Source organism: Haemorhous mexicanus, chromosome 13 (assembly GCF_027477595.1).
Source record: "Haemorhous mexicanus isolate bHaeMex1 chromosome 13, bHaeMex1.pri, whole genome shotgun sequence".
Lineage (NCBI taxonomy): Eukaryota > Metazoa > Chordata > Aves > Passeriformes > Fringillidae > Haemorhous > Haemorhous mexicanus.
In genome coordinates, this window is record NC_082353.1 from 12,718,788 (window position 1) to 12,744,395 (window position 25,608).

General features: G+C 44.5%; 3 protein-coding genes across 12 annotated transcripts in view; 2 read left to right on the forward strand and 1 right to left on the reverse strand.

Annotated features, from left to right (window-relative positions):
• Window positions 1–1,106, forward strand: part of LOC132333393 (high affinity cAMP-specific and IBMX-insensitive 3',5'-cyclic phosphodiesterase 8A-like) — a 151,727-nt gene extending 150,621 nt beyond the window's left edge. For all 8 annotated transcript variants that reach the window (XM_059858444.1, XM_059858445.1, XM_059858443.1 and 5 more), the window contains one exon: window positions 1–1,106. The gene's annotated coding sequence lies outside the window, so the exon portion shown is untranslated.
• FSD2 (fibronectin type III and SPRY domain containing 2) lies at window positions 954–19,913 on the reverse strand. 3 transcript variants are annotated; one of them, XM_059858450.1, is made up of 13 exons: window positions 19,798–19,913; window positions 14,271–15,075; window positions 14,096–14,191; window positions 12,803–13,036; window positions 11,521–11,543; window positions 10,454–10,575; window positions 9,317–9,472; window positions 8,373–8,507; window positions 7,480–7,633; window positions 6,962–7,095; window positions 5,258–5,390; window positions 2,972–3,148; window positions 954–2,242 (listed from the first exon to the last, which is right to left on the reverse strand). In XM_059858450.1, the coding sequence occupies exons 2-13, from the start codon at window positions 15,033–15,035 to the stop codon at window positions 1,990–1,992; spliced, it is 2,382 nt and encodes a 793-aa protein (XP_059714433.1). In that variant the 5' UTR covers window positions 15,036–15,075; window positions 19,798–19,913; the 3' UTR covers window positions 954–1,989. The 3 variants fall into 3 exon arrangements, with proteins under 3 accessions (XP_059714433.1, XP_059714432.1, XP_059714430.1); XM_059858449.1 differs by lacking the exon at window positions 19,798–19,913 and adding an exon at window positions 16,991–17,594; XM_059858447.1 differs by lacking the exon at window positions 19,798–19,913 and adding an exon at window positions 16,692–17,594.
• The window catches only part of WHAMM (WASP homolog associated with actin, golgi membranes and microtubules), a 13,863-nt gene continuing 7,606 nt past the window's right edge, over window positions 19,352–25,608 (forward strand). The window contains exons 1-4 of the mRNA XM_059858446.1: window positions 19,352–19,956; window positions 22,812–22,985; window positions 24,258–24,408; window positions 24,896–25,065. Of these exons, the coding sequence (XP_059714429.1) occupies window positions 19,417–19,956; window positions 22,812–22,985; window positions 24,258–24,408; window positions 24,896–25,065 (1,035 nt within the window). The 5' untranslated portion in view covers window positions 19,352–19,416. The remainder of the gene's footprint in view (window positions 19,957–22,811; window positions 22,986–24,257; window positions 24,409–24,895; window positions 25,066–25,608) is intronic.

Consider the following 25,608-nt stretch of genomic DNA (forward strand, 5'->3'; position numbering starts at 1 on the left):
ATAGTTCTGTCACTGCCTTAGCAGTCCTGTGCCATGCCTGGTGATGACCATGGGGCCATTCTCCTGAGCAGCCTGCTCTGTACTCAGCCACTGGCAGCACAGCAATGGAGCTGTTTGGTACCTGTGTGTGGAGTCCCACTGCAAGGGTATCTGAGCACCTCAGACACCCTTGTCTGGCTCAGAAAATCTGCACAGTCCAGCGAGAGGGTTGTGAAGTCCTGGGGACTGCCAGTTCAGTTCACCAGCTGGAAAGTATTTTGCCAGGTTACAGCTATGGTTTAAACACTTGAGGTGAAAGCTGGTGGTGGGTAGTGGAATGATGGGTTCACCAGCAGCCTTGGTGCATTAGAGGCTCTCTTTCGAGGTTCAAATGTCCTCATACCTCTGCTCTGATACCTGTGTGTTAGCTCTTTCAGGTATCTACTTGAAAGTGAGAGTGGGGCTCTCAGTTTTTGGCTGATAGGGGTAAAACATGTTCCAGTGGGTAGAACTTGGACCTAGAGTCAGGGAGTACATTTTGAAGCAAAGAATGGTGCTGTCTCAGCACTTCCATCCCCTGCACAGGAGCTGTACCCTAGAGCTGCTGTTCCCTGGATGTCCTGTCAGCACGAGCAGGGCACACATGGCCACAAGCTGCTCTGCTCACTGGCAGATCAAGCAACTGAAAGTCTCTGGCCTGCTTACAGCAGGTCTGACAAAGTGACCATAACAACCTTTTCTGCCCTGAAAATACTTTCAATCCTGGTAGGTTAACAAATGATGCTGTGCTGGTATAGCTCAGTGTTGCTAAACCCATCTTCTGAGGCTTTTGAAACAGATATCCAAGAGCAGCTGGTACTAATCACTGCTGTAGCGGCACACTCAGCTCCTGTTTTTGTGGTTTCTAAAGGTCTGTTTTGGCAAGACTTTTTAAAAGTTATTTGAGAAAGAACAGACAAGCTTTTGATACACAGTTCTATGTAAAATCTCTTTAGTTTAGCCAACAGCATTTATTTGTAGAGACCCTGCATATTGTAGAGGGCACTGCTTGTTCCTGGTGATTCCCTAGAATGGAAACTTGAACCAATGATTTTTGTAATGAATGTGCAATAAATCTGTGGAAAAGCTTCTCTGTTAATGACTCTTGATTGAGTTCAGGCAGTTTTGACATACAGAGTCCTTCCAGCCTCACTGGACACCCACAGCTTCTAGGGTACAGCATGGAGTGGAATTCTTCCATGCTGAGGGGGAGAACAGATCTGTGAGTGTGGAGGGAGGGTATACCCAAGTGGAGATGAACTAAAAAGAAGCAGCTAAAAATGTTGCTTTAGATTTTCTGTAAGGACAACCAAGCACTGCAAAAAGCCTGTCTATCTTTTTTTCGCTGGGTGAATGAATGAGAAGCATTCTGTAAAAATTTGGCCTAAATTTGAGACTGGAGTACAGGCTTGGGTATTCCAGAAAGCCCCACTGGGTATGTAGGCACAAACATTTCACACACAGGGGAGGCGTATTTGATTATCTTGTGTCACAACAAGAACACTTGATTGGGAGATCAGCTTCATGGCTGGAGTGTTTTCAGCTCCAGCAGCTGTACAGTGATTATGCCTTTTGCTATTTTTGTTTGAGTTTTTAGCTCTTGAGTAGACTCAGGAGTAGAATTAACGATTGCTTTGGAGCTGGGGAGTTCCCTAGGCTTCAGGTGGTGTTGGGGGAAGCTGTGATCTAGCTGCCACTGCTGTGTGGTGACAGCATCACCTCTAAGTAGGAAGGTGTCCACGTCTACTGGGAATTCTGGGATGCTGGTGGCTCTTGGTTGATCACAGTGGCTTTTTGCTAAGATCCTTCCCAAGAGGATGTAAACTGAGGGCTCAGGCTTGGCAGCTGGTTTGGGTCAGGGTCACTTTGCTCTTACTAGGGGGAAACAGCTGGTTCATAGGGAGTATGATGGTGCAGTTAATGCTGAAAGAGGGCATTGCTCAGGGCAGGTTAGCAGCTGCAGAACACAAGTTATGGCAGGGCAGTCCATGGGGGTGTTGTAATTCCAGTATGTATCCTTAAGATACCAGGTGTTTCCAGTGCAAAGCAGGGGTGGACATAATGCTGGAAGTGTGAGTTGAATGTGTGAAGGTGCTGGGCAATATCTGCATTGAAAAATGACAGTCTGCAGTTCTCATAGTCCAGCAGGATGCCAATCCTTCTGGGAGGAACAGTAATTCTGATGTCAGGTGTCATCCCACTGTGCAGGAATTCATACTTGTGCCTGCAGGCAAGAAAAACAAAAGAGCTGAAGGCACCCTGGCTCTCAAAGGGAAGCACTTTGTGCACACAGGTGCCCAGGTTGCTCATGAGAATCAAAGGCAGTGGTGTTAATGTGCCAGTGTCCAGGGGAGAGCCAGCAGTGCAGCTGAGGCAAGAGGGGAGCTGGCAGTTCTGCAGGCAGGTGTGACACACTGCCATAGGTGGGACAGAGATCAAAACCAGTTGGGTATAGCTGGGTTTAGCCAGATACGTAATTCTGGATGACATAGATCTATTACTCTCTGTCTTCTCACTGAGGTTTTGGTAATGTTTACACCTAAATTCTGCAACTCAGATTTTATTCAGATTTGTTCCTGCAATTTCTTGTTTCAAGTGACAGTGTCTCATTTCAATGAGACAATGTACCACAGAGATACCCTTCAGCTTGATTCACTAGCACCCTCTCAGAGTCAACAGAAATGGGTGCTTTGAAGATGCAAATCTGCCAGAACACAAGTTCTGAAGCAAGGAAGTTGGGCAAAATAACCCATATTAAATGCTTCTGAAACACCCTAAAAAAGCAGGAGGATTTGCTTAAGCAGTATCCTTCCAACACCAGTTTACAGGGACAGCGGTGGAATGTCAGAGGCCCCAGTGCCTGGTCTGAGCTGATATTGCTGGCTTCTCTGCTGCCCTGCCTGCAGGTGTGAGAATTGTTCTGTCAGAGACCTGCAGCCTCCACAGCCCTTACCTTGAGGGTGTGATGATGTGCCTCATGCACCAGGATGAGTTGTTTGCCCCCAAGTGACCATGTCTCGGAGTGTTCTCAAAAGCCACACCAATTCTGTACTCTGTATCTTCCTCAACTTCCACCTCCCAGTAATGCTTTCCTGGAAATGGGATCAGACTGCCCAGGATTGCAATACATCTGTGGGAGACAGACAGGAATATGTGTTTTGGCAGGGCCTCTCCATAATGCTCTTTACAGTGTTTAGATATGTTCAGGTATGTATATGCCTGGACTTTACATAGCAATGAACAAAAGTCACTTCTGCGGTCACCTTAGCAGTGCAGTGTGGATTTTTGACTCCAGTGAAATCCCCACACTGAGGAGCTGACACCCAGCCTGCAGGTTTCTTTGTGACACCTGCCCTGTTTTTACTTGTGGGTAGCTTTGTATAAACGAGTGCCCTAGGCACTTCCAGGAAGAGGAAGAACAGCATCCCACGGTGCCTGGGTTTTTCTGGGAAAGTTAATGCTTGTTAGCAAAGAGAGTGCTCTAATGAACTCCAGCATAGCAGAGGAAAAAAGTACAGATTTTGCATTTTCTTCCCCAACAGCCCAGGGTTTTGAACGTCGCTCACCATTGGAACTGAGCACTGTAACAGCATGAAGTTCCTGGGGCAGCTGGGGAGGAGGGAACCTGGCTACACTGGTTCCCTCTGTGTTTGGAGAGATTAGGAAGAATTGAACACAGTAGGAGAACTTGTAATATGCTTGGTACCTGAGCCATGAAATGTATGATAGGAACCATGCAGAAAATAACTCTTTTGAAAGTTGTGTAGTAGAGACAAAGATAATGTACTACAGAGAGACCCTTCAGCTTGATTTACTGGCACAGTCTTGAAATCAAAGGAACTGGGTGCCTTGAAGATGGAAGTCTGCAAAAACACAGGTTCTAAAGCAAGAAAATTGGGCAAAATAACCCATTTCAAATGCTTCTGAAACATTCCTAGGAGAGCAACCTGAGTCCTGTAAGCTTACACCTCAGCTTTTTCTTAGGAAAAGTACATGGTGTATTAGCTGACATTGTCAAGGGGGACAGCAGGTTTTAAATACACACAACTTTTATGTTTCTATGGTAGTATGTAAAGTAAGTTACAAAGGAAAAGGATGTTGCTGGCAGACACTGAGGTCTCCTAGGCAATGCTGAGGAGCTGCACTCATCATTTGGAGGGGCTGTTGTGTGAGGATGGGCATGCACAGCACAATAGCTGTACTCTGCTTCTGCAGCTGCACTTGCTTAGAGCAAGTGAACAGTTCATTTCAAGTGCATTTAAATGTCTTGGGAGCAACTTAAAGGCTGCTGAAATCAGAACTCAGAGGGGCTGTGTTGCTACAGCTCGAGAAGGAAAAGGAACAATGCAAAATGGATGGGTAAACACCTGTGAACAAAACATGACCATAGTAATGAGAGCTGCAAAGCCACTAAGGCAAGATTGAGCTGCACTGAAGAAGCAGTTAGGAAATACATCAAATACATCAGCCACCCAAACTTAGAACTTCAGAAAGAAGAGTTTGCCATGTAATTTCCTTGGGAGCTTTTTTATTTTTGCTTTTTTCAGTATCTTGGTTTGAAGGAGATTTGTGAAAGTTCATAGTGGTTCCAAAACCTCAGCCTTTGAACGAGATGAGTGCCAGCTCTGGCTGTTTATGTGAAACATCAAAGCATCCCACAGAAGTGGGATGAAATCGCATTTAAGATTACCATGTTGGCTTTAATGAAAAGGATCACCAGTCTCCCATCTCTTTTCTACCAAGCCCTCTAGTAGCACTACATTTCCATGGAGGGAATAAATTGTAGACTTGTATTATCCTGCAATGCCTGTCCTAGTTATGTGGTGTTTCTGTGGTTTTGACTGGAAATATGCATTTTGGCAAGCTTAGTCTCTCACTTCAATGGCAAAGGGCCTAATTCTTTTTGAAAGTAATACCTGTTGGTCCAAATAGTATCAGCTATATCTTTGAGCAAGAGGTAAGTTTTCAGATCCCTCTCCTTTCCTTAGCATTTTTTTATGGCACCTAAATACCTGTTCAAATTTAGCTCAGTGTGCCAGACATGTAAGTAGGCTTGTACATAATTGTGGCTGCTGTGTCTGTAATCCTGTTTAAGAACTTGCATTAATTTCCAAGTTCCAAAGAGCAGCTGGAGAGAGAGATTTCAACTCAAAAAATTAATCAGAGCTGCTGAAAGCCCCATTAGACATTTCCTGGCATCTGTTAAAAGAACTAAAGAAATTGAAATGCCCCTGTATACCTTGTAAAGCTGTTATCATAGACAGGCAGATCACACTCTGGGTTTTCCAGTTCATCACATGAAATGGTAAATCCATCATCTAGAATTGCCAGTAAAGGATGGGCTGTGTCCTCATTAAGGTAGAAGCAGGTGCCTGCAAGAGAAAATGCCTAAGGATAACTCCAGTATCTCCTTATGACATTAGAATTGCAGCAAGGGTGTGATGAAATGTTATTTGGATCCACAAAAAGATTCACCGATGCTCTAGAAAGAATTTGTGGCTGGCATTGAGAAGACAAAATCATATTTTTTAAATTTTTCTAATAAATGTCTGTTTTACAGCTTAACACTGTTTAGTTTCAGCCTTGTGAAAAGCAGGGGATTTAGCCTGGTTTTGAACCTACCAGAGCTCAAAGCTGCAGGCATTGTGCAGGAAGTAGCTATTCAGAGTTGAGGAGTTCTCCCTGCAATGTACTGTCTGGTTTCAAGTAATCTATTTTTAATCACTGAAATGAGAAGGGGGCTTAAAGGACTCTCCGTGGCCTCACTCATCCCCATAAATGCTGGGCAGTTTGAAGAGAAAGGTTCCCTCATGCTTCAGCACCTCCCTTGGCAGACCAGCCCTCAGAGAGGTAAGTCCAGCCCAGGATAAAAGTGCTTCTGCCTTTCTTCCTGCAGAGACTTCACAGAGCAGGTCTGACACACTGGGGCCTGAGGAGCAGCCACTATTGGCACAGCTGCTGTTTGTAGTTGCTGCTTGTTTACCCACCCCAGAAAGGATCAAAGGCCATTCACAGTGTTTGAGGTGGGTTCTTGCAGCCAACAGATCAATTTGCATCAGCTGTTTGCATAATGTAGACTCCGAGAAGATTAATCTCCCCATGGTAATCCCAAATGAAATCATTATAATCAAACTGCAAGTTACTTCATTGCCAATACAATACAAACAATGACAGGGCAATTACAGGCATGTGCTGCTGAAAACAAACACATGCTGTGCAAACAGAATGGGCAATTTCAAATATTGAGTTTGATTTAAGCAGTTGGAATACACACAAACGATGGTAACACAATGACAGTTTTCCTGTCCAGGGATTTAAGGATGAGCATTTCTTTTCTGTAGTGTCACTGCTGTGTGGCAGACAGGTTTTTTACTAAAAGATAACTTTGTGTGGTCATCTTGCTGAATAAGTACAATTTTCAAATGTCTCACAGAAGGTGAGGGCAGAAGAGACACAGGTAAGGTGTGAGTGGCATGGGAGATTTGAGATGAGCAGTGAAGTTGCAGCAGTGATGAAGGTGAGCACTGATGTCTGCTAAATGACTCTAGAAAGTGCTCTCTCAGCTATAATTTCCAGCAGCAGCTTCATTACATGGTAATCTCTGAAGTAAAATCACACCACAGCTTTCCTCATTGGTGTGTCAGTACTTTGCAGGCTGGCAATACGTGAGTGTTGAGTTGACACTGTCTTTTAAAATGTTTAGAAATTAGTAACTTTCAAGTACCAAATGCACCAGACAGCAATACTATAAATTACAGAGCTAAAGCAATGCACTTATTGTTACAAGGAGTTGCTTTTTTCATTCCTAAAAGGTTACCAGGTGTGTAATTAGATGTGAGAGATTAGGACCTGGTCCAGAGGCCATTGAAACCAGCAGGAATCGTTCTGTTAAGACAATAGATGCTACAATAAGCTGCTGGAGTTGTTCCAAGCTGTACAGTACCTGTGGTTTGGATCAGGACAGGTTCACTTCTTTCACTGGAGCCACCCAGGTTTTGGGCTCTGACACGGATGTGATACTTTTGTGTTGGCTGGAGGTGAATTAGGACTTCACAGTTAGGGATCCCAACAATAGATCTACAGAAAACAAATCCATGGAAAATGACAGGGTAGAAAACAAAGCTTTGAAATTATTTTTCTGAGCAACAAGGAAGACATTATACTTCAACGTGTCTTGTAACCAGTCAACAATATTTTACCTTGTACAGTTGTCAGTAGCAGGGCAAGAGAGAGTCTGTCACAGACTGCAAATTTTTACATCTGGTTCTGCCCTTTTCCCATACCCATAATTCTCATATAGTAATTTTTGATTAACACTTTACAACTAGTTTTACCAAGAGAATTATTTGTAAATGTAAATTCACCAGAAGGTCATCGGTCCTTTCTTAATCCTGTCTGATGCCACACAATTGAAATGGTTTCATCTCTACAGGCCATGGGCTCAATAGAAGAGTAACTCACTCAGTAATAATATCATCATTTTCTTCATCTGTCAGCTTGGACAATTCAACTGTGTAGGAATCAACAGGGTTAATGTCTCTGGATTCCCAGCACACCAGTGCTGCATTTTCACAGCTTCGGATCTTTTTATTCTTTATGGTTGGTGGTGAAGGAGCTAAAAAGTAGGGAAAAGAACAATTCTAAGCTGTTGCTTGAAGATGTTTGCAAACAACATGCTTTGAAGACAAACAAATAGAAAAATGTTGTTTACTAATTCTGGGTAAAGAGACCTGCTTCCCCAATGGACAATAAACAGCAGGTAGAGTGATTAACAGTACTATTTAAAGACTTCATTTAGACTATAAAGGTCCCAGGAGAATTAAACAGAGAAGTAACATAAAGACTGATTACACAACTGTTTTCTATCATTAGTTTTATCTTTGTCATAAAGGTGCATCTCTTCTCTGCTCTGAGATGTCAAAGACATCTGGAACAAATGCTTGAAGGTCTCACACTGACTTGCTCAATCTGATGTCAGGATTTCACACAATGTCCTAGACTGAACTGCAGTTAAAAAGAACAGCATAACAGGTGAATCCACAAACTGCCTATAGGCCAATAAAAGCAGAGCTGGGATTCATCTGGCAGAACCAGGAAACTTGAACCTTATTCACAGCTGGTCTACATGCTTGCATTTAAAGAAGTTATTTTGTCTCTCTGCTTCTGTTTCTGCCACTCTAAAACAGGGATAGTTGGCATGACAGGCTCTCCAAATAAAAGTAGGGACTTCCCATGAAGTCAAGTAGGCTTACATCAGAAGAAAGTGCCCAGAAAGCATTACTTGCAAAAAATTCAGAGATGATTTTGATTTTCACTATGAAGGTTACAAAGTTGTATGAACAAAATATTTTTACCTGTTACATAAACTGCTCTTTCACTTGGTGGACTGATCCCGGAGGCATTTAAAGCACTGACCCAAAATTCATACTGTGTATTTGGCAACAGATCAGTAATGGTGCAGTATGTTTCTTTGACTTTTAGTGTATGCTCTGAAATGACAACAACAAAGCATTTACAGTGCCTTTACACACTTGCCCACTCCTCCCCAGAGCTGCATCACACAGTGGAGGTGAGGCGCATTGTTTAGGGTGCTGAGTTCAGGAGAGCTCCTTGTGCTCCACACCCTTTGATAAGCTGTCAGGCAGTTTCACAATGCCTTCCTCTAAAGCTGCAAAATCAGATGGGACAAGAGCTGAAGCTATTTTACTGCTCATTTCTCATTCATCATCTTATAAAATTCAGATAGTTTCTGATTTTCTTTCTCAACTGGCCACTGGCACTCTACTGGCTTCCACTTTTGAAGGTTCTGCAAGAACAGTATTAGCAAGGCAATTTTGTCACAAGGCTGAGACATTTTGGTTCTGTGTTTTTTTGTGTGCCTGTGCATCTTAGGGAGTTACAGACTATTATTAGCACTAAGATAAGCTGTAAAATCATCTGGGGGTTTCAGTTGGAGTGCTGATGATGTGATGGTTTGCCCTTTAAAAATACTGTGCTTTGCATGGATGCAGCACATATTCTAACACAGTGCCCACCCTCCAGAAATCCTTGTGACTCCATCCACTGTCCCCTTCTCATTCCTGCTATCCCTGCTGCTGTCTTTGCCCCTGTGATGGGTCCTGCTGCAGCTGGCAGCATGGCAGACCTGGCAGGGGAAGAGGGACAAAGCAGATGGTGGTGGCAGATAGGACAGTTTTGGTGGCAGACAGAGTACACGAGGCATGCAGAGGCACTTTGGCATCAGCTGGTTTTGCCAGTGGAGGGCTGAGGTGTCCCTGAGGTGTCCAAGCCTCCTTACCTGCTTGCCCATCACTGTGCCTCTCATTGCTCACTGGTTGGTAGCACAGCTGGTAGCACTCCACAGTGTCATCCGAGAAGAGGCCCCAGCAAACTCTCAGTGAAGTGCCAGTTGCTGCATTGGGAGCCTGAGGATTGATCACAGGGGCACAAGGAGCTGCAGAGGAAAAAACAGGTCAGTTTTTGAATGTATAATCATGGTTTGTTGTACCTCTCCTCTCACAAAGGTGTTTGCACAAAGCCTTGGCACTGAATAGGGTCATGTTCCTCCATTCCTCCCACATGGAGAAAAGTCAGGAGCTGACTCTGCAATTGCAGATAGTAATCAGGTCACTGGTGTGTGAGAACTAGTCTTGCTTCAAAACAAAATCAAACCAATGAAATAAATAAACCTCAGCCCACCCCTCCTCCCTAAACTCAGCCTCCCCTGCTCTGAGGGCTGCTCCAGTGAGCCCAACATCTGCCATGCCAGCACTGCTGCCAGCCACCCAGGGATCAGGGAAAATTTGTACAACAGGAGGGCATCAGCACAACCAAACAAGTACAAGTACTGTGTTAAGAAAACACAGTATTGGGTGTAAAAAAAGAATAATGTTCTTTCTGCCCATTTGTGATGCACCAGAAAATATTTAAAATTTTAGGTGTTTTTTTAGTTATTCAAAGTTTGTTTATGTTGTGCTGTTTCCTGTGGAAAAATGCTTGCTAAATAGCAGAAGCATAAGTCACTGAAATCTGTTTATCAAGAGAAGCTGTGTAAGTTATTTAAAGCAGTCTGGTGTTCCTCTCTATTTTGTTCAAGCAACTACAAGGTAAGAGAAGTTATCACTAAGTGTGACCCCTCAACAGAAGGGGGTAATCTTCATGAGTCTTCTAGGAAGTCATCCAGCAAAAGCAAGGAAGTCCCAATTTAGCAGTAATTCTGGTAATTTTATATTGAAAACAAATGGAAAAAAATTCCAAAAATATCTTCCACTGTCCCTGTATATATAGGCAAATTAAAAAAAACCCCAAACTAGAAAGAAAACTAGGGAAAAGGTAATTCTGCCTTTTCAGATCTCCTTTAAAAGAAGTAATGTTTAATACATATCTTTACTTAAATGTAAATAGGTGTGAAATAATGATCAGTTAGGAAGAGCACCTGGAATAGCATTAATGGAGTTCATTAGTTGCTCAACTTCAGAGACATCTATGACCCGCTCTTCAAAGTCTGGCAGTGTTGAAAGCTCTAAATCCACTTCTTGCTTTAAGAATTCTTCCAGCCTGTAATTGTAGGGGGAAAAAAATAATGCCTAATTGGAATTACCATAGTGTTGGAGGTATCTGTCTATGATGCCTATTTTTAAGAGAATAGCAGACTCCAAATTAACATCTATTTCCTTAAAACACCATTTTCATAGCTGTACAAGCTCAGCCTCCTCTGCCTTATAGCTTGGAGATTTGTGGCCACCAGTGCCCCAAGATGCAAAAGAGAGCTGGCTGCTGCTGCTGGGGCTGAGGGCCACCCTGGTGTGCCCTGCTCCTGCAGAGAGCAGGGGAGTGGGGTGTGCCCAGCACCTCCCTGTGGGAAGCACCCCATTAGCTCCATAACTTCCATTATTTTGAATTTACACCATTACTAATTCATGACCTCGTGGCTCTAGGTGTTATACAGTTGAAAGAAAGGAGTATCTTTTCTTTGTGTTTTCATGAACAGTAACAGTCAATTGAGAGGGTGGGTTTTGCCTATGATTTAGTGTGCCCTAAGACTTCTTCCAATTGCTTCAAGATTTTTCAGTATCTGTTCTGAGCTCCCACAGCTTGACTTTCTACCCCACTATATTAATGCATAAATAAGCCCGTTACAGTATATTTAGGGAGCTCAATTTTAGTCTCATTTGGATCCAGAGTGGTTATTTCAAGAGCTTTAACAATCCTGTTTCTCAGTGAAATTACTTCCTTATGACTAAGCTGAAAACACTGATTTATTCAGCTCTAACTCTCCTTTCAGATTTCTTGAAATTGGATCCAAACAAGTGTTGAGGGTTAAGTTTCTTAGAGCAACTTTTTCTGACACACTTTAAAAAAAACCACTAAATATTTCAATAGCTCTAGTGGCTTAGACAACATTTGTGTGCCTGAACAAAGTCCAGAACATGCAAGCATCTCCAATAACCCGTCCAATTAGCAGGAAGAAATGTGACACAAAATCCCAGACTGTGATACTACCTGTCAACCATGGTTACTGCTGCCTGTTGGAAAAAAAGGACAGAGTATTAGAGGTAGAAAAGTCCAGAGTCAGACTACATCATGCTGTTAACTTGTCTTACACAAATTGCCCCAGATGCAATACTTGGAGTGAAGTAATTGGCTCTCACCCAACTCTGAGAACAAAGCCAGCCCCTTCTATTGAAATGGACAGATCTTGGCTGAATTTACAGAAAGATAATGAGCAATATCAGGTAGGCATCTGCCCATTGAGACTTTGGTCCGGCATCAGTGTCTGCCCATTCCTCCCTTGGTTGTCCAAAGTGCCAACAGATCCCTCACAAACAAAAACCAAAATCAGCTGGGCAAAAGAACTCATGAAATGATCTGTGCTGGAGGGAGTCTGAGTAGTGCATGTAAGAGGAAGACAGATGTACAGTCCCATGAGAAACCTAAACCCCTGAGAGCTCAAGACCAACATTCATTTCTTGATGAATAATGGTTCTTAGGGGTGATATAAAACTGCTTACAAGCTAAGGAGAAAATAAGTTTATTCCAGAGATGCAGAGGAATGGGAAAAGCCAGCTCATGAAGAGCTGCTGGTGAAGAACTCAGCAGGCTGGAGTCATAGCAAACTGACCCACAGAAGTACACTGGTGTTATGAGATTTGTTTGTTGTCCAGTTCAGAAGTTACTGTCACTGTGCTACAGAAATGCTCCCACCCACCTTAGTCACAGGACAGCTCAGGTGAGAGCAATCACTTATCATCAGTGAAAATTCTGATTTTTTCTCCAATTATTTTTCTACCTGCCAAAGAAAAATATCTTCTTGACACCACCTCAAGAGTGGGATTTCATTCATCACTTTGCAGGAACTTTTGACATATTTCAGCTGAACTTTCCTCCAAAATGAGCAAGAAAAGGAAACATCTTCCCAAGTGATTACATCAGTCTGCCTGCTGTGAGCCCAGAATAGAGCAAGAGAGCTGAGCCTGCACAAGGCAAGGAACACTAAGTGCTTCCAGAGTTTCCCCAGATAAGCATTTCAGTAAGATATCTTCTCTCTGAACCCCAGTGTGACTCACAAATGAATGAGCATCCAAATTACAAACTTCTGCTTCTGCATTTTGCCCCCATCGTGTTGCCCTACTAAGTCAATGCCACCATGCCAAGCACCAGGAGCAGTGACAGCACCATGGACTGAGCATCCCAAATTCTCCTTAGCAATAAGGCTGCTTAGGACTTCTCAGACAGGGACTACTTGCAAGCAGCAAAAAGCACTTTGACAGTTAAAGCTCTTTACCTTCATAAATTCAGCTTTGTCATTTTCCAGGAAAAGCTCCTGTGTTTCATCTGTCAGCTCCTTGCAGGTGTCAAGATGTTTCCCACAACTGACCAGCTGCTCATACAGAGCTTCCAGCTTCTGCCTCTTCTCTTCTCCCAGTGCTTCCAACTGCTCTTCATACTTCTGAGCAAGCACTTGCACTGCATCGTTGTAATGCACCTCAAAGTTCTGCTCCTGCCTCCCAAAATTTTCCTGCAAGATATTTGAGGGTTTGTACCTTGGCATCAAGCCTGATCCACAGAGGAAAATCTTACTCTGGTCTGCCTAAACTTCTCCTTACCATAGAGGTAATACGTCATGATTTAATTCACAAAACTAGGACATGGTAACAGTACACAGAAGCTGTAATTTGATTTATGTGAATTTTTAGGGGTTTACTCTGATCATTCACCCCCATTGAGGCACAAAATGTTGGATTTTGTTCCAGACATAAGAGTAACAGAAATTACAGCAGGAACAATGACGTAAAGCAACCTAAACCCAGAGAGCACAACTAGGATATATCCTAGCCATAATCTCAGAAGCATTTCCACCAAGACAGTGAAGCACATCCTTCCACGAGAGAAACCATGGCAACTCAGTGGGATCCATGGATTTGTGCTGAGGCAGCTGGGTTGCTAATGCTGGTATCCTCACTCACAGCTGGAGAAAGCATTAGGAAGGAAAATGTAAGGAGCAGGCAAGTCAAGAAGCAGTCCCAGCAGCTGCTCACTGTTCAGGCATTGATGTCCTCCTGTGCCACATGCAGCAGAGAAAAGACTGCAGTGCCTTGAGTTATTGCTTCAGTTTGAACTTGCTGCCAGCTGACCTCCTTCCCCTGGGGCCAAGTTGACAGCAGCCGATGGGAGCACAACTCTTGAAGTCATCAGCTTGAAGCAGCTGGTCCAAGGATTTGCCTGGATCTGACACTTCTGTGAATGAAGCTGAGGGAACACAAGGGCTACACTCTGGATGGACTATTTAGATCATAGCTCTTTGGCCATTTAAAGCTAAGATGACCCGAGTGGGGGTCACTTTATTTCTGGATGCAAACTTCTGTGCAAATTATAAATGTTCTTTTACTAGCCCACTTAAAAAAATCTTTAGAATGAGTTTTCCTGAGTACTTCAGCCTAGACAAACCCCAAGATAACTGTGTTCTCTTACTGTAAGTACTCACCTCATTAACAACTGAAGACTATGAATGCCAGTATGACTGTAAAAACTGTTTAACCCCACTAGCAGAAAGTTAGCCCAAGAGAAAATGCCTTACCTCTACAGTGATGAAGATTTCCTCCAAATGGCTGGCAACATTTTCCATCTGAGCAATCTGTTCTTCCAACTTGCACATGTTTTTATGGATCTCCTCCTACAAAACACCCAGTGTGATTCTTACTCTGTCTGAAGTCTGTTCTAGAGGTGCCACAGTATACCTGTGTTACTCTCACCTTTTCACTTTCCACAGCGCTGGGGAGCTGAGCAACCTCGTGATCCTTGTGGTCACCAAATAGTTTGTCAAAAGCTCGGATTGGTATCTTGCAGGTGGAACAAAAAACATCTGCTGCTTCTGCCTCTTCCTCCTCCTCCTCCTCCTCCTCACTGACAGCCTGACTGTTCCACTCATCTGATACGCCTCCACTGCTTAGCCCCCCTCTGGACCATATGCTGCTCTCAGCCTCATCATCTGCTCTGGCTTTGCTCTGATTTTCACCTTGAGAAGCCTCATCAGGAAGTCCTTGTTGCTTTGTGCTTTGACTTGAATCTTTCACTGAAGAGCTGCTTTTTGATATGTTATATATGGAGTCTTGTGATCCTGCTTTTTCTGTGTGAGCTGGTGGCCATCTGCTCTCCACCTTCTCTAGATGTCCTCCAAGAAGCTCAAGCTCTTTTTCTCTATCCTCATCAAGTCCATACATCTTAGCCAACTCTGCAACCTCCTTTTCCAAGTCATAGCCAGCTTCCTGTGGGCACTGAACTTTTTCACTACTCAGTGCAGATTCCCTTCTCATATCCCCCAGAGATCTGTCTCCTCGACCAGAGGGCTCTTCAGGAAAGATATCAAACCTCTCCTTTGACCCATAAAGATCCATGTGATAAAAGATCAGCCCTTCAGTCTCAGTGTCACTCGGCTCTGGGACTGGTGGGGAAGCTGAATGATGTCGTGACTGGCCGCTAGTCTCATAGTCTCTCGTGCTGCCAGATCTGGATGACATTGGTATCCTCAGGGAGGCTTTTGAGATGATGAGACTCAAGCTTGTAAAAGACAAGAAAGATCTTTAGCTACATACTTAGATATCAGGATTGAGTTTTTCTTGCTTAAAAGTATATGAATAGAATAGATTTGGCTGAGGACTGCTCAGGTCCTGGAGGTAGGCACAGGAAACACCAAAGTCAGTAGCTTCATTCCCTAAGTAAAGGCTTCTGAAGGGAAGCCACAGGAAGCTTGTTTCTTCTCACCTCAGTGAAAAGCACAGCAGAGAGCTGTCTCTGGTGTGCATCCTCTTTTCTGAGTACCTCATCTGTGACCCTGATGCCTGATTTCCAAACTGTAGAGCAGTCCTGTCCTCAAATAAACACTGTGACTGTGCTTCAGGCACAGTTAGTGCTGTTCTGTGCAATTGGAAATGACCTGGTTTGAAGCCTGCTCACTCTTCAGCTGCTGTCAAGCATGTTTTCTGAACTGTCAGTCAGGCATAATGTAGAATGTCCTCTGTTGTGACCACTGATGCCACAGAACACACGAGCAAATGCCCTGGAAAGTCCTGTTCTGTATTTTTCAAGTTGCCATTCTTAATAATGAAACTTGAGGTCTTGGGTCCTCTCTAAAAAATATCACAGAGAAAACATACTGCCCTTTGGGGCTTCTCATGTGCTGTGGAAAACACACATTTTAACATATAAAGCATCCAGTAACTAGGGAGCAAGGCAAGCCATCGACCTCTGGACTGAGAGATGCCTGCTCTGACCCAAACCTTGCACATTTTCTCTGTTCTGTGCAAGGAGGGAGGTGTGAAAAGAGCATGTGCAGTTGACATGCAAAGCTGTATGATAAAGCAGATGCATGTGGGATAACATTAAAAGTGCAAAGGCAAATTTAATGTTGATTCCCAAGCCCACTCTTTCCAATCAGCGTGTATTAACAGCAGTGAGATAATGCCAGTACAGAGTCAGAGCTCTTTCTGAGCTGAAACGTCCCCACAGCCCTTCCCTGCTCACCAGCATGAATGGAATCATAGCTACAAAACTCCTCAGATCAATTTTATCAGCAGTTTAGTACCACAAGCCAAAGACTTCATGGAAAGAGTTCAGCTGAATATCAATTAATCTGTAGTTACATCTAGTTCTAGGTAAGTGAAACATATGAAAGCTTTAAAATCACTTTCTTACAGAAGAAAAAAAGCCAAAAGATCTGTCAGACATCAGAGTTACCAGGCCTCCTGGATAAGCTTTCATATAACTTTGCTTTCAAACTACTATGTATGGTCTTTTTAGTTTTGAGTAGTTGCTATTACCTCAAATTTATTTCATCAATATTTTAATAATTTTCCTAAGAAATGCTTAGCTAACAGAATCAACACAATCAGTGACTTTGTAGAAAGCAGCTTCCCAAACCAGTGAAAAACACTGAGATATTTTGCACTCTCTGGTTTTATATCCCTGACTGAGTCCAGCCCTACAGATCTGTAAGAAAACCCACACAGAAGTTCATAGTTTGTCTTCTGGCACTGCAGACATGGGTGTGGATTCTACAGTTAGCAACATCCTACTATGGACAAAAAGTTAGGCAGAAATACTATTTACACTGAAGGCAATAAAATAAATCATGCAAATTCTAACATTTTAAACAGAGAAAAGGTCTTAACACATACCAGAAAATGTTGTCTGGCTCCCGCAAAGACTTTTTTCCCCATAATTAAAACAATAAGCCTTGCTTTAGAAGCTACTACTAATTAGAAAAGTGAATTAACATTTATTTTTCCTACCAAAATGAAATGAAATAAATTAAATTTAGCATAATTAAGCTTGTCTGCAATCCTGCTGCCTAAATAAGATTTTCAGATGATTGCTCAGTGTTTGCTTGCTTTGCAGGCACAGATAAAATTACATGAAGCACGTTTAGATCCGTGACCATCAGATATCACACATACATAACAAAGAATGTTACTACCTAAAAACTTGCCTTCTATCTTAAGACGTCATAAATTCTTCTGATAGCTCAGATGGCATCAAAGTTAACTTCTATTCCCCCTAGTAAAAATTAATTCACACGAAAGCAATTCCTTGCCACTTTCCTATAACTGCAGCTGGGAGACTTATTGCAGTAACCTTACCCTGCCTCTCTGCTCAGATAGGGGCATGCCAGCAATGAGCAATGGCACAAATATAGATGTGCCCTGGCTGTCCTTCAGCAGTGTGCTGCTTGAGTGTCACCGGGATGAATGTCACACACTGAGAACAGGCTCCGAAGTACTTTGAACGGCTACAGAGAGCCCTCAGGAAAGCCAGAGTACCCTCTCACTTTTGGAGGTAGTATTAATAAGCAGTGCAGAGTGCATTCACTGCCTCTGGGTGTGATTTCCAAGGCTGGGGTGTTAGGCAGAGTGTCCTGTGTGGAATACACAAAACGTGCAAACAACTCACATGGCTGGACATGTGTTTACAGAGTTGCACAACTTAATGGAAGTACCTGTTCTGTTCTTTGCAAACACTTACTGGTTGAGTCCTCCCTCTCAAATTAGCAGGAGCTTTTCTATGGGGCTGAGTTGGAATCATGATCACAAATTAGAAAAAAAAAGAAGAAAATTTAGAGTTTAGAAAAAAACCCCATACCATTAGTTATGCTTATTATACATATCCATACACCCTGTGTGTGTATGCCAGACCTCTGGAAAGCGAATTATGGTGAAGAAAGTGAACAAGGGCCCCACTAGGGAGGTTTTCACAGGAACATATCCCTGCAGTCTGTGCTCAGTAGGGGTCCACCTGATAAAAACCACGGTGTGTATTACCACTGATTATTGTGATTGCTGTAGCACTGGAGCTTCGTGAATCTGCTCAAACCCAGAGCTGCCCAGCACGCTCAGGCTGCTGCTTGTGAATGTGCTACCAAGCCAGCCCTGATGGCAGTAGATTTTTAAGCACGTTTGAGAATGTTGAATTATATATGGCTTGAGTTTGGGGGACGCCACAAGGGACAATGTCTATTAGATCTTGACACAGCTCTGCTTTTTCCTCCTTTTCCAATTATCTTGCTGTAATTTCCTCACTTTTCTAGCAGTGCAATTGTTTGCTGTTTGGTGAGGAATCACAAGTTAATTGCCCATGTAGGCACGATCTCATTACTGCTAACAGTGCTTCTATCATCTGTGAGATTAGAGCAGAAGTGTTTTCACAAAAGTGACGCAGCCCTTGCTGAAATGTTAACATTTATGCTGTCTGACAGATTTGATTAAATTTTCAACTGAGAGCTTATTTTTGCTTTTTGTTAAGCTACGCTACCTCATAGGCCTTAATTTCTCAAAAAAGACTGGAACATAACATTTGGTGGATAGTGAATTACATTCTGCCTCGGACACAGGGCCTGAATAAGAGAGCAGTGACACTGCTCTTGTTCCATCACCCCACTGCTCTTGCTCCCCTCGGTGCCCGTGAGGCAGCGCTTGGGTGGCATTTATAAAAAGCACGGTGACCTCGGGCTGAGCTGGGTGTCAGGACAAGCACCCTGGGCTGTTTGTGGGCAGAGGGCCCCAGGGCTCAGGCTCAAGGCAGTGTGGGGTTTGCCTGGTGTTGTAGAATGCAACAACTTGTGGACTTTTGCAAGGAACGATGGCTGGGAGGAAAGCTGCCCCTCATGCAGCGGCTCAAACGCGGCGCTGTGTGTGCCCTGCTCCCTGCCCGCCAGTCCTCACAGGAACAGCGGCTTATTTCACAAAGCTTTCTCCTGCCAGCTCCTGAAGGAAACACACAGGGAAAATGCAGCAAGATTATTTGCAAGAGCATGTACTGACAGAACAAGGGGAATGGGTTCAAATTGAAAGTAGTTTTAGATTACATATTGGGAAGAAATTCTTTACTGTGAGGGTGGTGAGGCCCTGGCCTAGTTGCCCAGGGACGGAGTGGAGGCCCATTCCCTGCAGGTGCTCAAGGACAGGCTGGATGAAGCTGTGAGCAACCTGGCCTGCTGGAAGGAGTCCGTGCCCATGGCAGAGGGGTGGGAACGTGATCTTCGGGGTCACCTCCCAACACCACCGATGCCATGCCATGCCATGCCATGCCATGCCATGCCATGCCATGCCATGCCATGCCATGCCATGCCATGCCATGCCATGCCAAACGGCCTTTCCGGGGGTCGCCCGTCTCCCTCTTTTACTACGGCACTGTTTCTTTCCCACTCCCGCTGTGAGGGCCGCCCTAGCTCCGCCTCTGTAGCGGCCCCGCCCCCTCTGACCCCGCCCCCGACGCAATGGTCCCGCCCCCTGCCGCTCCCGCCAATGGGCGCGGGCGCTGCCGGTGACGCGCGCCGGCCCCGCCCCTCCCGGCGCTCGGTTTCTGTTTCGCTCCGGGGCCCGCGGGGCCGCCGTCGTCGCTGTCGCGATGGAGCCACAGCCCGACAGCTTAGAGGGGTGGGTGGCCGTGCGCGACACCGCCTTCGCTGAGCCTCAGCCGCCGCCGCGGCTCCGTTTCCTCGTGGGTTGGAACGGCGCGGAGGGCGCGTTCGCGGTGACCTGCCACGGGCGGGCGGAGGCGGCGGAGCAGGCCCCGCAGAGCTGGGCCGGGCTTTTCTCGGCGCCGGCTCTGCGCGGCGTCCACCGGCAGCTGTCGGCCGTGTGCCCGCGCCTGGAGCCCGCCTTCCCCGAGCTGCCGCCCGCGCTGCCCGGCGCGGCCTCCGGCGGGCTCTGGGCCGTGCTGTTCCCCGGCGGCGCCGCGCCGGACGAGGCCGAGCTGCAGGAGCTGTGCCGGGCGCTGGAGCTGTACCTGGGCTGGGCCCTGGAGCTCTGCGGCGCCCGCGTGGTGCTGGACGCGCTCTTCGCCGCCGACCGCTGCTGCGACGACGAGTACTTCGAGAGCCTCCACGAGCTCCGCGGGAAGGCCCTGCGCGGCCACCTGGCCCGGGCCAAGGAGGCCCTGCGGCGGGTACGGGCCCCGGGGCCGGGCGCGGGGCAGAGGAAGCCGGGGCGCGGGGCTGGCCCCGAGGGGTGCGGGGCCGGGGGACTGCCGGGCCAGCCCTGCGGGCAGGGAAGGGCCCCTCGGTGTAGGACTGTCTTCAGTCAGTTCAGTGTTCTGTCTTCACTGTTCGGTGCTGCAGCTCAGCCCATGGGTGCACCTGTCTGAGCTCCGGATTGGCGTCCCGTGCTCGCCTGGGAGCTGCATGATAAGCCTGGCAGTTCCTGCTGCTGCGGGACTCCATCCATCAGGGCAGACTCGCCAGACTCACGTGAGCAAGGGTGACCAAGTCACTGATACCAACTTGCTCCTGCTGTTGTCCAGTGTCCAGATTTGTGATTACACAAACGCTTTTTATTTTCTGAAAGTCACAAAGTCACTTTCCGAAGTACTAAGTGTCATCGGTGCACCTTTATTAAGTGGGGAATAAGCCACGTCCACGTGTGCAGTCGCTGTAAGACATTGGGGCTCTTACTTAAGCTGCAGGCACTTCTTCCAAAAACACATTGCTAAAAGCATCCAGCAGTGTTGGGCAATGGGTGGAACAGTAACCGAAGAGGAGAATACAATCATGTGCTAATTTTCTAACCTCCCTGAGAAGGTCTCAGACTACATGTTCTCAGTAATGCTTGTAACTGGGGTTAAGACCAAACTTAGTCCCGGACCTATACAAGTAAGTGGTTTGTAATCAAAGAAATTGTGTCTGGGTTTTTGTTGTTTTTTTAAGTGTCAAATTCTGCCCTACTGATTGAAGTAATGATGATGTTAGTACTTTCTTCCTTTGGTGCCTTAGCTTTCTTTTTGCTATAGATGTGTTCCTGGGTCTTTTCCCCTTGTAAACAAGAATTCAAAGGGTGGTGTGTAGTAACAGAGTTGCAGTTAGGACATCGGAATGTTGACGAGTTACAGATACTTCAGGCTCAGCAGTGTGGTGCTGCTGTTTCTTGCAGTGCCTGTTTACAGTCTTATTTTCTGGCCAAGTAACCTGAAAGGTATTTTATGAAAGTGATCATGCTTTGGAGGAAAGTTATGACAGTTGACTTCAGCCTTCTCTTTCCTATTGCAGTATTTAACAGAGGAAACAACACTACTTTTTCAGAAAGACACTGTTTTTAAAAACACAGCTTTAGTTTACATGAACGTGTACCTTGTTGTACACAAAAGTCAGTGTCTGTCACTAACAGTTCACAGCCCAGTTAAAAATACATTCCAGCCACCACGTTCTTTTGGAAGCAGCAGGAGCCTGGTCAGCTCTGTGGCAGTTTGGGGCTTGGTGGTGAGGTACAGCTTGCTGCCTCTGATAGTTACTCTGTGATTTCCAGCAATATTTTAGACATGGCTAAGCATGCTGTAGAATGTTATTGTACTTGCAGGCCTAACAGGGACATACATTCCTTATGCTGTAGGCTAGATCAAGTTATGGGAAATTCAAGAAATAGACATTGAACCAACCTGAAGTACCAGAGCATCCTTTTTTGCTTCTGACATTAATGTCCTTCACTAATACTTCTCCTCTACTCATCTAAGCATCCTCCAGGAGCAGCATGATCCTCACTTGTTGCTTTTAGAGTAGGAATGAAAATGCCAGCTGTTGCATTTGTATTTGGCTTCCACAGTGGTGCAAAAGCAGACTGAAATTGCTGCAGGTATTCAGGGCCCTAGGACTGTGTCAGAGCTGCCACAAGCTCCTGGGGAGGCCCAAGAGGCTGTCACACTTACGGGATTATCAGAAATCTTGCAGTTCAGATTCTCTTGTTCCCCTGTCTTGCCTGTGCCAGGCCTCCAGACAGGGTGGGTGGGAAATGCCCTTGAGCTGACTTCCATGGATTTTTCTCTGGGGAAGTTCCTCCATACATGGGAACTCTGCTGTTTTACCCAGACTCAGCTGGCAAGAATAAACGTGATGGTTTAATTTCAGTGCTTTTCAGTTGCAACACAACCCAAGCTTATTTTTTTTTTAATGCTTTTTCTCATTACTGGTGGCCCACACACCCCTCCCATCCCCTTCCCTCTTTATGGAGCTGCAGAGCACACACTGTCCTTCCAGGAAGGTCTGTTTCTCAGTGGAACTTAGCTGTGTTCTCTCAGCCAGCTCACTCTATCCTGGCATGTAGAGCATGCCATGGTCTCTGCCAGCTGGTGTCAAAGAAAAACCATTGAAGCTGTGATTGGTACCAGTAAACAAATGCAATTGAGGGGAAATCCCCAACTTTTTATTTTGTCATAGAAGGAAATAAATAGGGCCTACTGTATCGAAAGGCAGTAATTCCATGGAAGAATTGTGACTTACAAAGTGTAATACCACTAGAACTGAGAATTAGAATTAGCTATTATAAATTATACAAATGTTAAAGGAATTTAACTGCAGGGTGTATCAGAAGTAAATGCCAATCTGTTTTTTTCTGTGCCTGAAGTCATAAATTCTGGATCCAGAAACTCATTAGCAGGCATTTAGTAATTGTGGAAGCAATGCAGCAGCCAGTTTAAGAATACCTTGCTTTTCCTTCCAGGACAGGATTCCCATTTGTGTTTATAAAAAGCAGCAACCAAGTCATCTGCTCGCAGTTATTAGAATGTTTCTGGTAGATGCCCTAGGCAGGATGCTCCTTGCCAGCTCCTGGTGGAATGTGCAGCAATTAGTGCCTTTAACAGTGTGGAGTTGGAGGTATTTTCACCTGGGGTGGCTGCAGAATGCCTGGCACAGGCCTCTTGGGCAGTGGGAAGTCTTGGCTGTGGAAGGACAGGTCCTTCCCACCGGAGCCTGGCAGCATCCAGCACACACGAATGCAAAGCAGCCCTGTCTGATTTACCTTTTATCCCTCTAGGTTCTGCAGCAGCATAAAAGTGCTGACACAATGGTGGCTTTGATGAAGGTTTATGAAGAAGAAGATGAAGCTTATCAGGATTTGGTCACCATGGCAACACAATTCTACCAGTATTTGCTGCAGCCCTTCAGAGATATGCGAGAGCTGGCGACACTGTACAAACTGGAAATCCTGGTAAGTCTGCTTTTACAAAGTGAAAGGCCAAGCTACACAGTGGGGCATCAGCTGCTCTTGGGGCAGTTCAGGCTCAAATCATGTAACATTCCCTACTTCTGGCTGTACCTGCTTTTTTTCCCCTCTGCCAAACCACCAAACATGACTGACAAATTCAGAGTTAGGGCAGAGCCACTCTCAGAGGATAAGTCCATGATAATGGCTTGACTAGAACTGCAGCTGACTTCCCACTTAAAAGGAGACTATCCCCAGGCTCCACCTCCCTGGGGTTTACACTCTGGGAGGCTGAATTTGCTGCAATGTAAGTAACCTTTGTTGTGCCACCTTCCCATGGGATTAGATTTTACATTCAGAGTGTCATCCCCAGGAATGCTGATGCACCAGATTAACTCACTTGTGGAGGAGACCTTCCCACTCAAAGGAGTTTTCTGTTACTGCTACAACCTGCTAGAACTTCAGATGAAAACATATCAGTTGTCACTGTGTTCACTTTGTTTTATGTGCATCTTAAACTAGAAGCACATTCTGAAAGTTACGATGCCCCTGGAAACAACAGCCATTTACTATGCTGATTTTCCCTAAATAATGTGTTAAAATTAAAGTGAGCTATTAATTTTCTCAAAAAGAGCAGAACAGTTTTAAGTTTAGATTAAGGTGCTTGTATACTGAAGGTCTAAACCTGTGACAATAAAATGTTCAATGTTCTGTTCTGTAATTTAAAGTGGAAATTGGTAAGATTGAAATAAAGATTGTATTAAAAAAAAAAACCCTGTAAAGGATATTTAGGCTCATTTGAAATATAATTTTTCTAAAAATATATTTGAATACTAGGCTTGTTCCCGTGTCTCCTTTGTGGACTTGAAAACATTCTCTTCTGTTTCTTTTCTGTATCCCTGTTCCTGTTGAAAGAGCTGCCAAACTGGAGAACCTGCTGGTGCAATGTGCTGTCAACACGTGGGGAAAAATAGAAGAGAACATTGCACATAGAAGAGTTACTTTTAGTAACAATAAAAAGCACTTGTGTTGGATGTAATTTTAAAGATGATAGTTTAAAAAATGTTTTAAGAGGTAAATTAATTCAAATGTGATTGGGGAACAAAGGTTCTGTATTAGCCTAGAGAATGAGAAATAGGAATGAGCAGTGATTCACTTTATGACAGGTGAGGGGAAGGTCATGTTTGCCCCCATTCTTGAAATGTCTCCAAGTGTAGCATAGTGTGGCTGCACCTCTGTAGAAACCAGGTGGTAACTGAGAATTTTGTGTCCTTGTAGAAATCTTTGCAGTATGATAATTTGGGGCCTAGAAGAGTAGCAGCTTTGCAGAAGGATGCTGATGAATGGACTAAGCGAGCTGAGAGTGCTGTGTGCTCCATTCAGGATATCACAGTGAACTACTTCAAGGAAACTGTAAAGGCTCTGGCAGGTAATCAGAATGACTTACACAAAAGGTTGTGTAAATACCTGACTTCAGTGACTGAGAGCTCTTCTTGTCTCTGTGCAGAACCTGAGGTTTGGGTGAGTGTCCAGCTTGAGAAAGAAATACTTTATTCACTTAAGATTTATATCTTTTAACCAGTTTGGTTTACAGCTTGGATTTGACTTGCCTGAGACTTACAGCTGCAAACCTCTGCACAAAAAGCATGGGTGCTTTTAATGCTTGATGTGCAAGCCTCAAGGATTTCAGCATGTGAACAGAATATGTTGCTGTGCAACTGTTAGGGTGTATTTCCATGGTGCAATGAGGTATTTTACTTACATCTATAAGGTCACAAATTCAACCTTGTAATCTTGTAATTTCTAAAGCTTCAGAAATAGTTTAATAAGATTAGCATTTTTAATGCTTCAGAAACACACAAGGGCTGTTAGTACACTGTATTTCTCATGCTTTACTGCCCTGTTTTCATCTACAGCAATGCACAAACAGATGGAGCAAGATGAGGAGAGATTTGGTAAAACCACCTGGGCATCAGCTTTGCCACGACTAGAAAACCTGAAATATATGTTAGCAAAAGAAACCCTTCAGCATCTGAGGGCGAGAGAGTTGTGCCTGAAACAGAAGAGAACTGGCATTCAGAAACTTGTAAGACCTTACAAAGCCTCCTTTTCTGTCACTGTTCTTTGAAGGGCTGATCAAAACCTACCAAAATGGTCATGAGAGTAGGCTTTTCAAGTCTTTGTCTATGCAACCATTTAGGTTTTCAACACAGTTTTACGTTGTGGAAAATGCATGTCTGCAGTTTTTTAATTGCTCCTGCATGTTTGAGGACACTCAGCAAAGCTTAACATACATGCTTTTAGAGTTCAAGTATCATTTGAGCATTTGTGATAATAATCTTTGAAATTGTTTCCTTTTATGGCGATAAAAACCAGATATTATTTTCAGAGGACACTGAAAAATTAAGATACTTATTTAATACATCTAACTGCTGCTAGGAGTACCTGATATTTGTTTTCCAAGAGTAGTGTACTGTACCATGGATAGTTGTTTTCAGGAGCACTATCATTTGTACAGATTATGACCAAGTCTTTCCTGGTAAACTTAAGGTAAATTTATACTTTAGGCTAATAGGGCTCTCTGGTCCTCTGAGTTTCTGCTCCTAGCCATTTCTGATGCTCTTGTTTT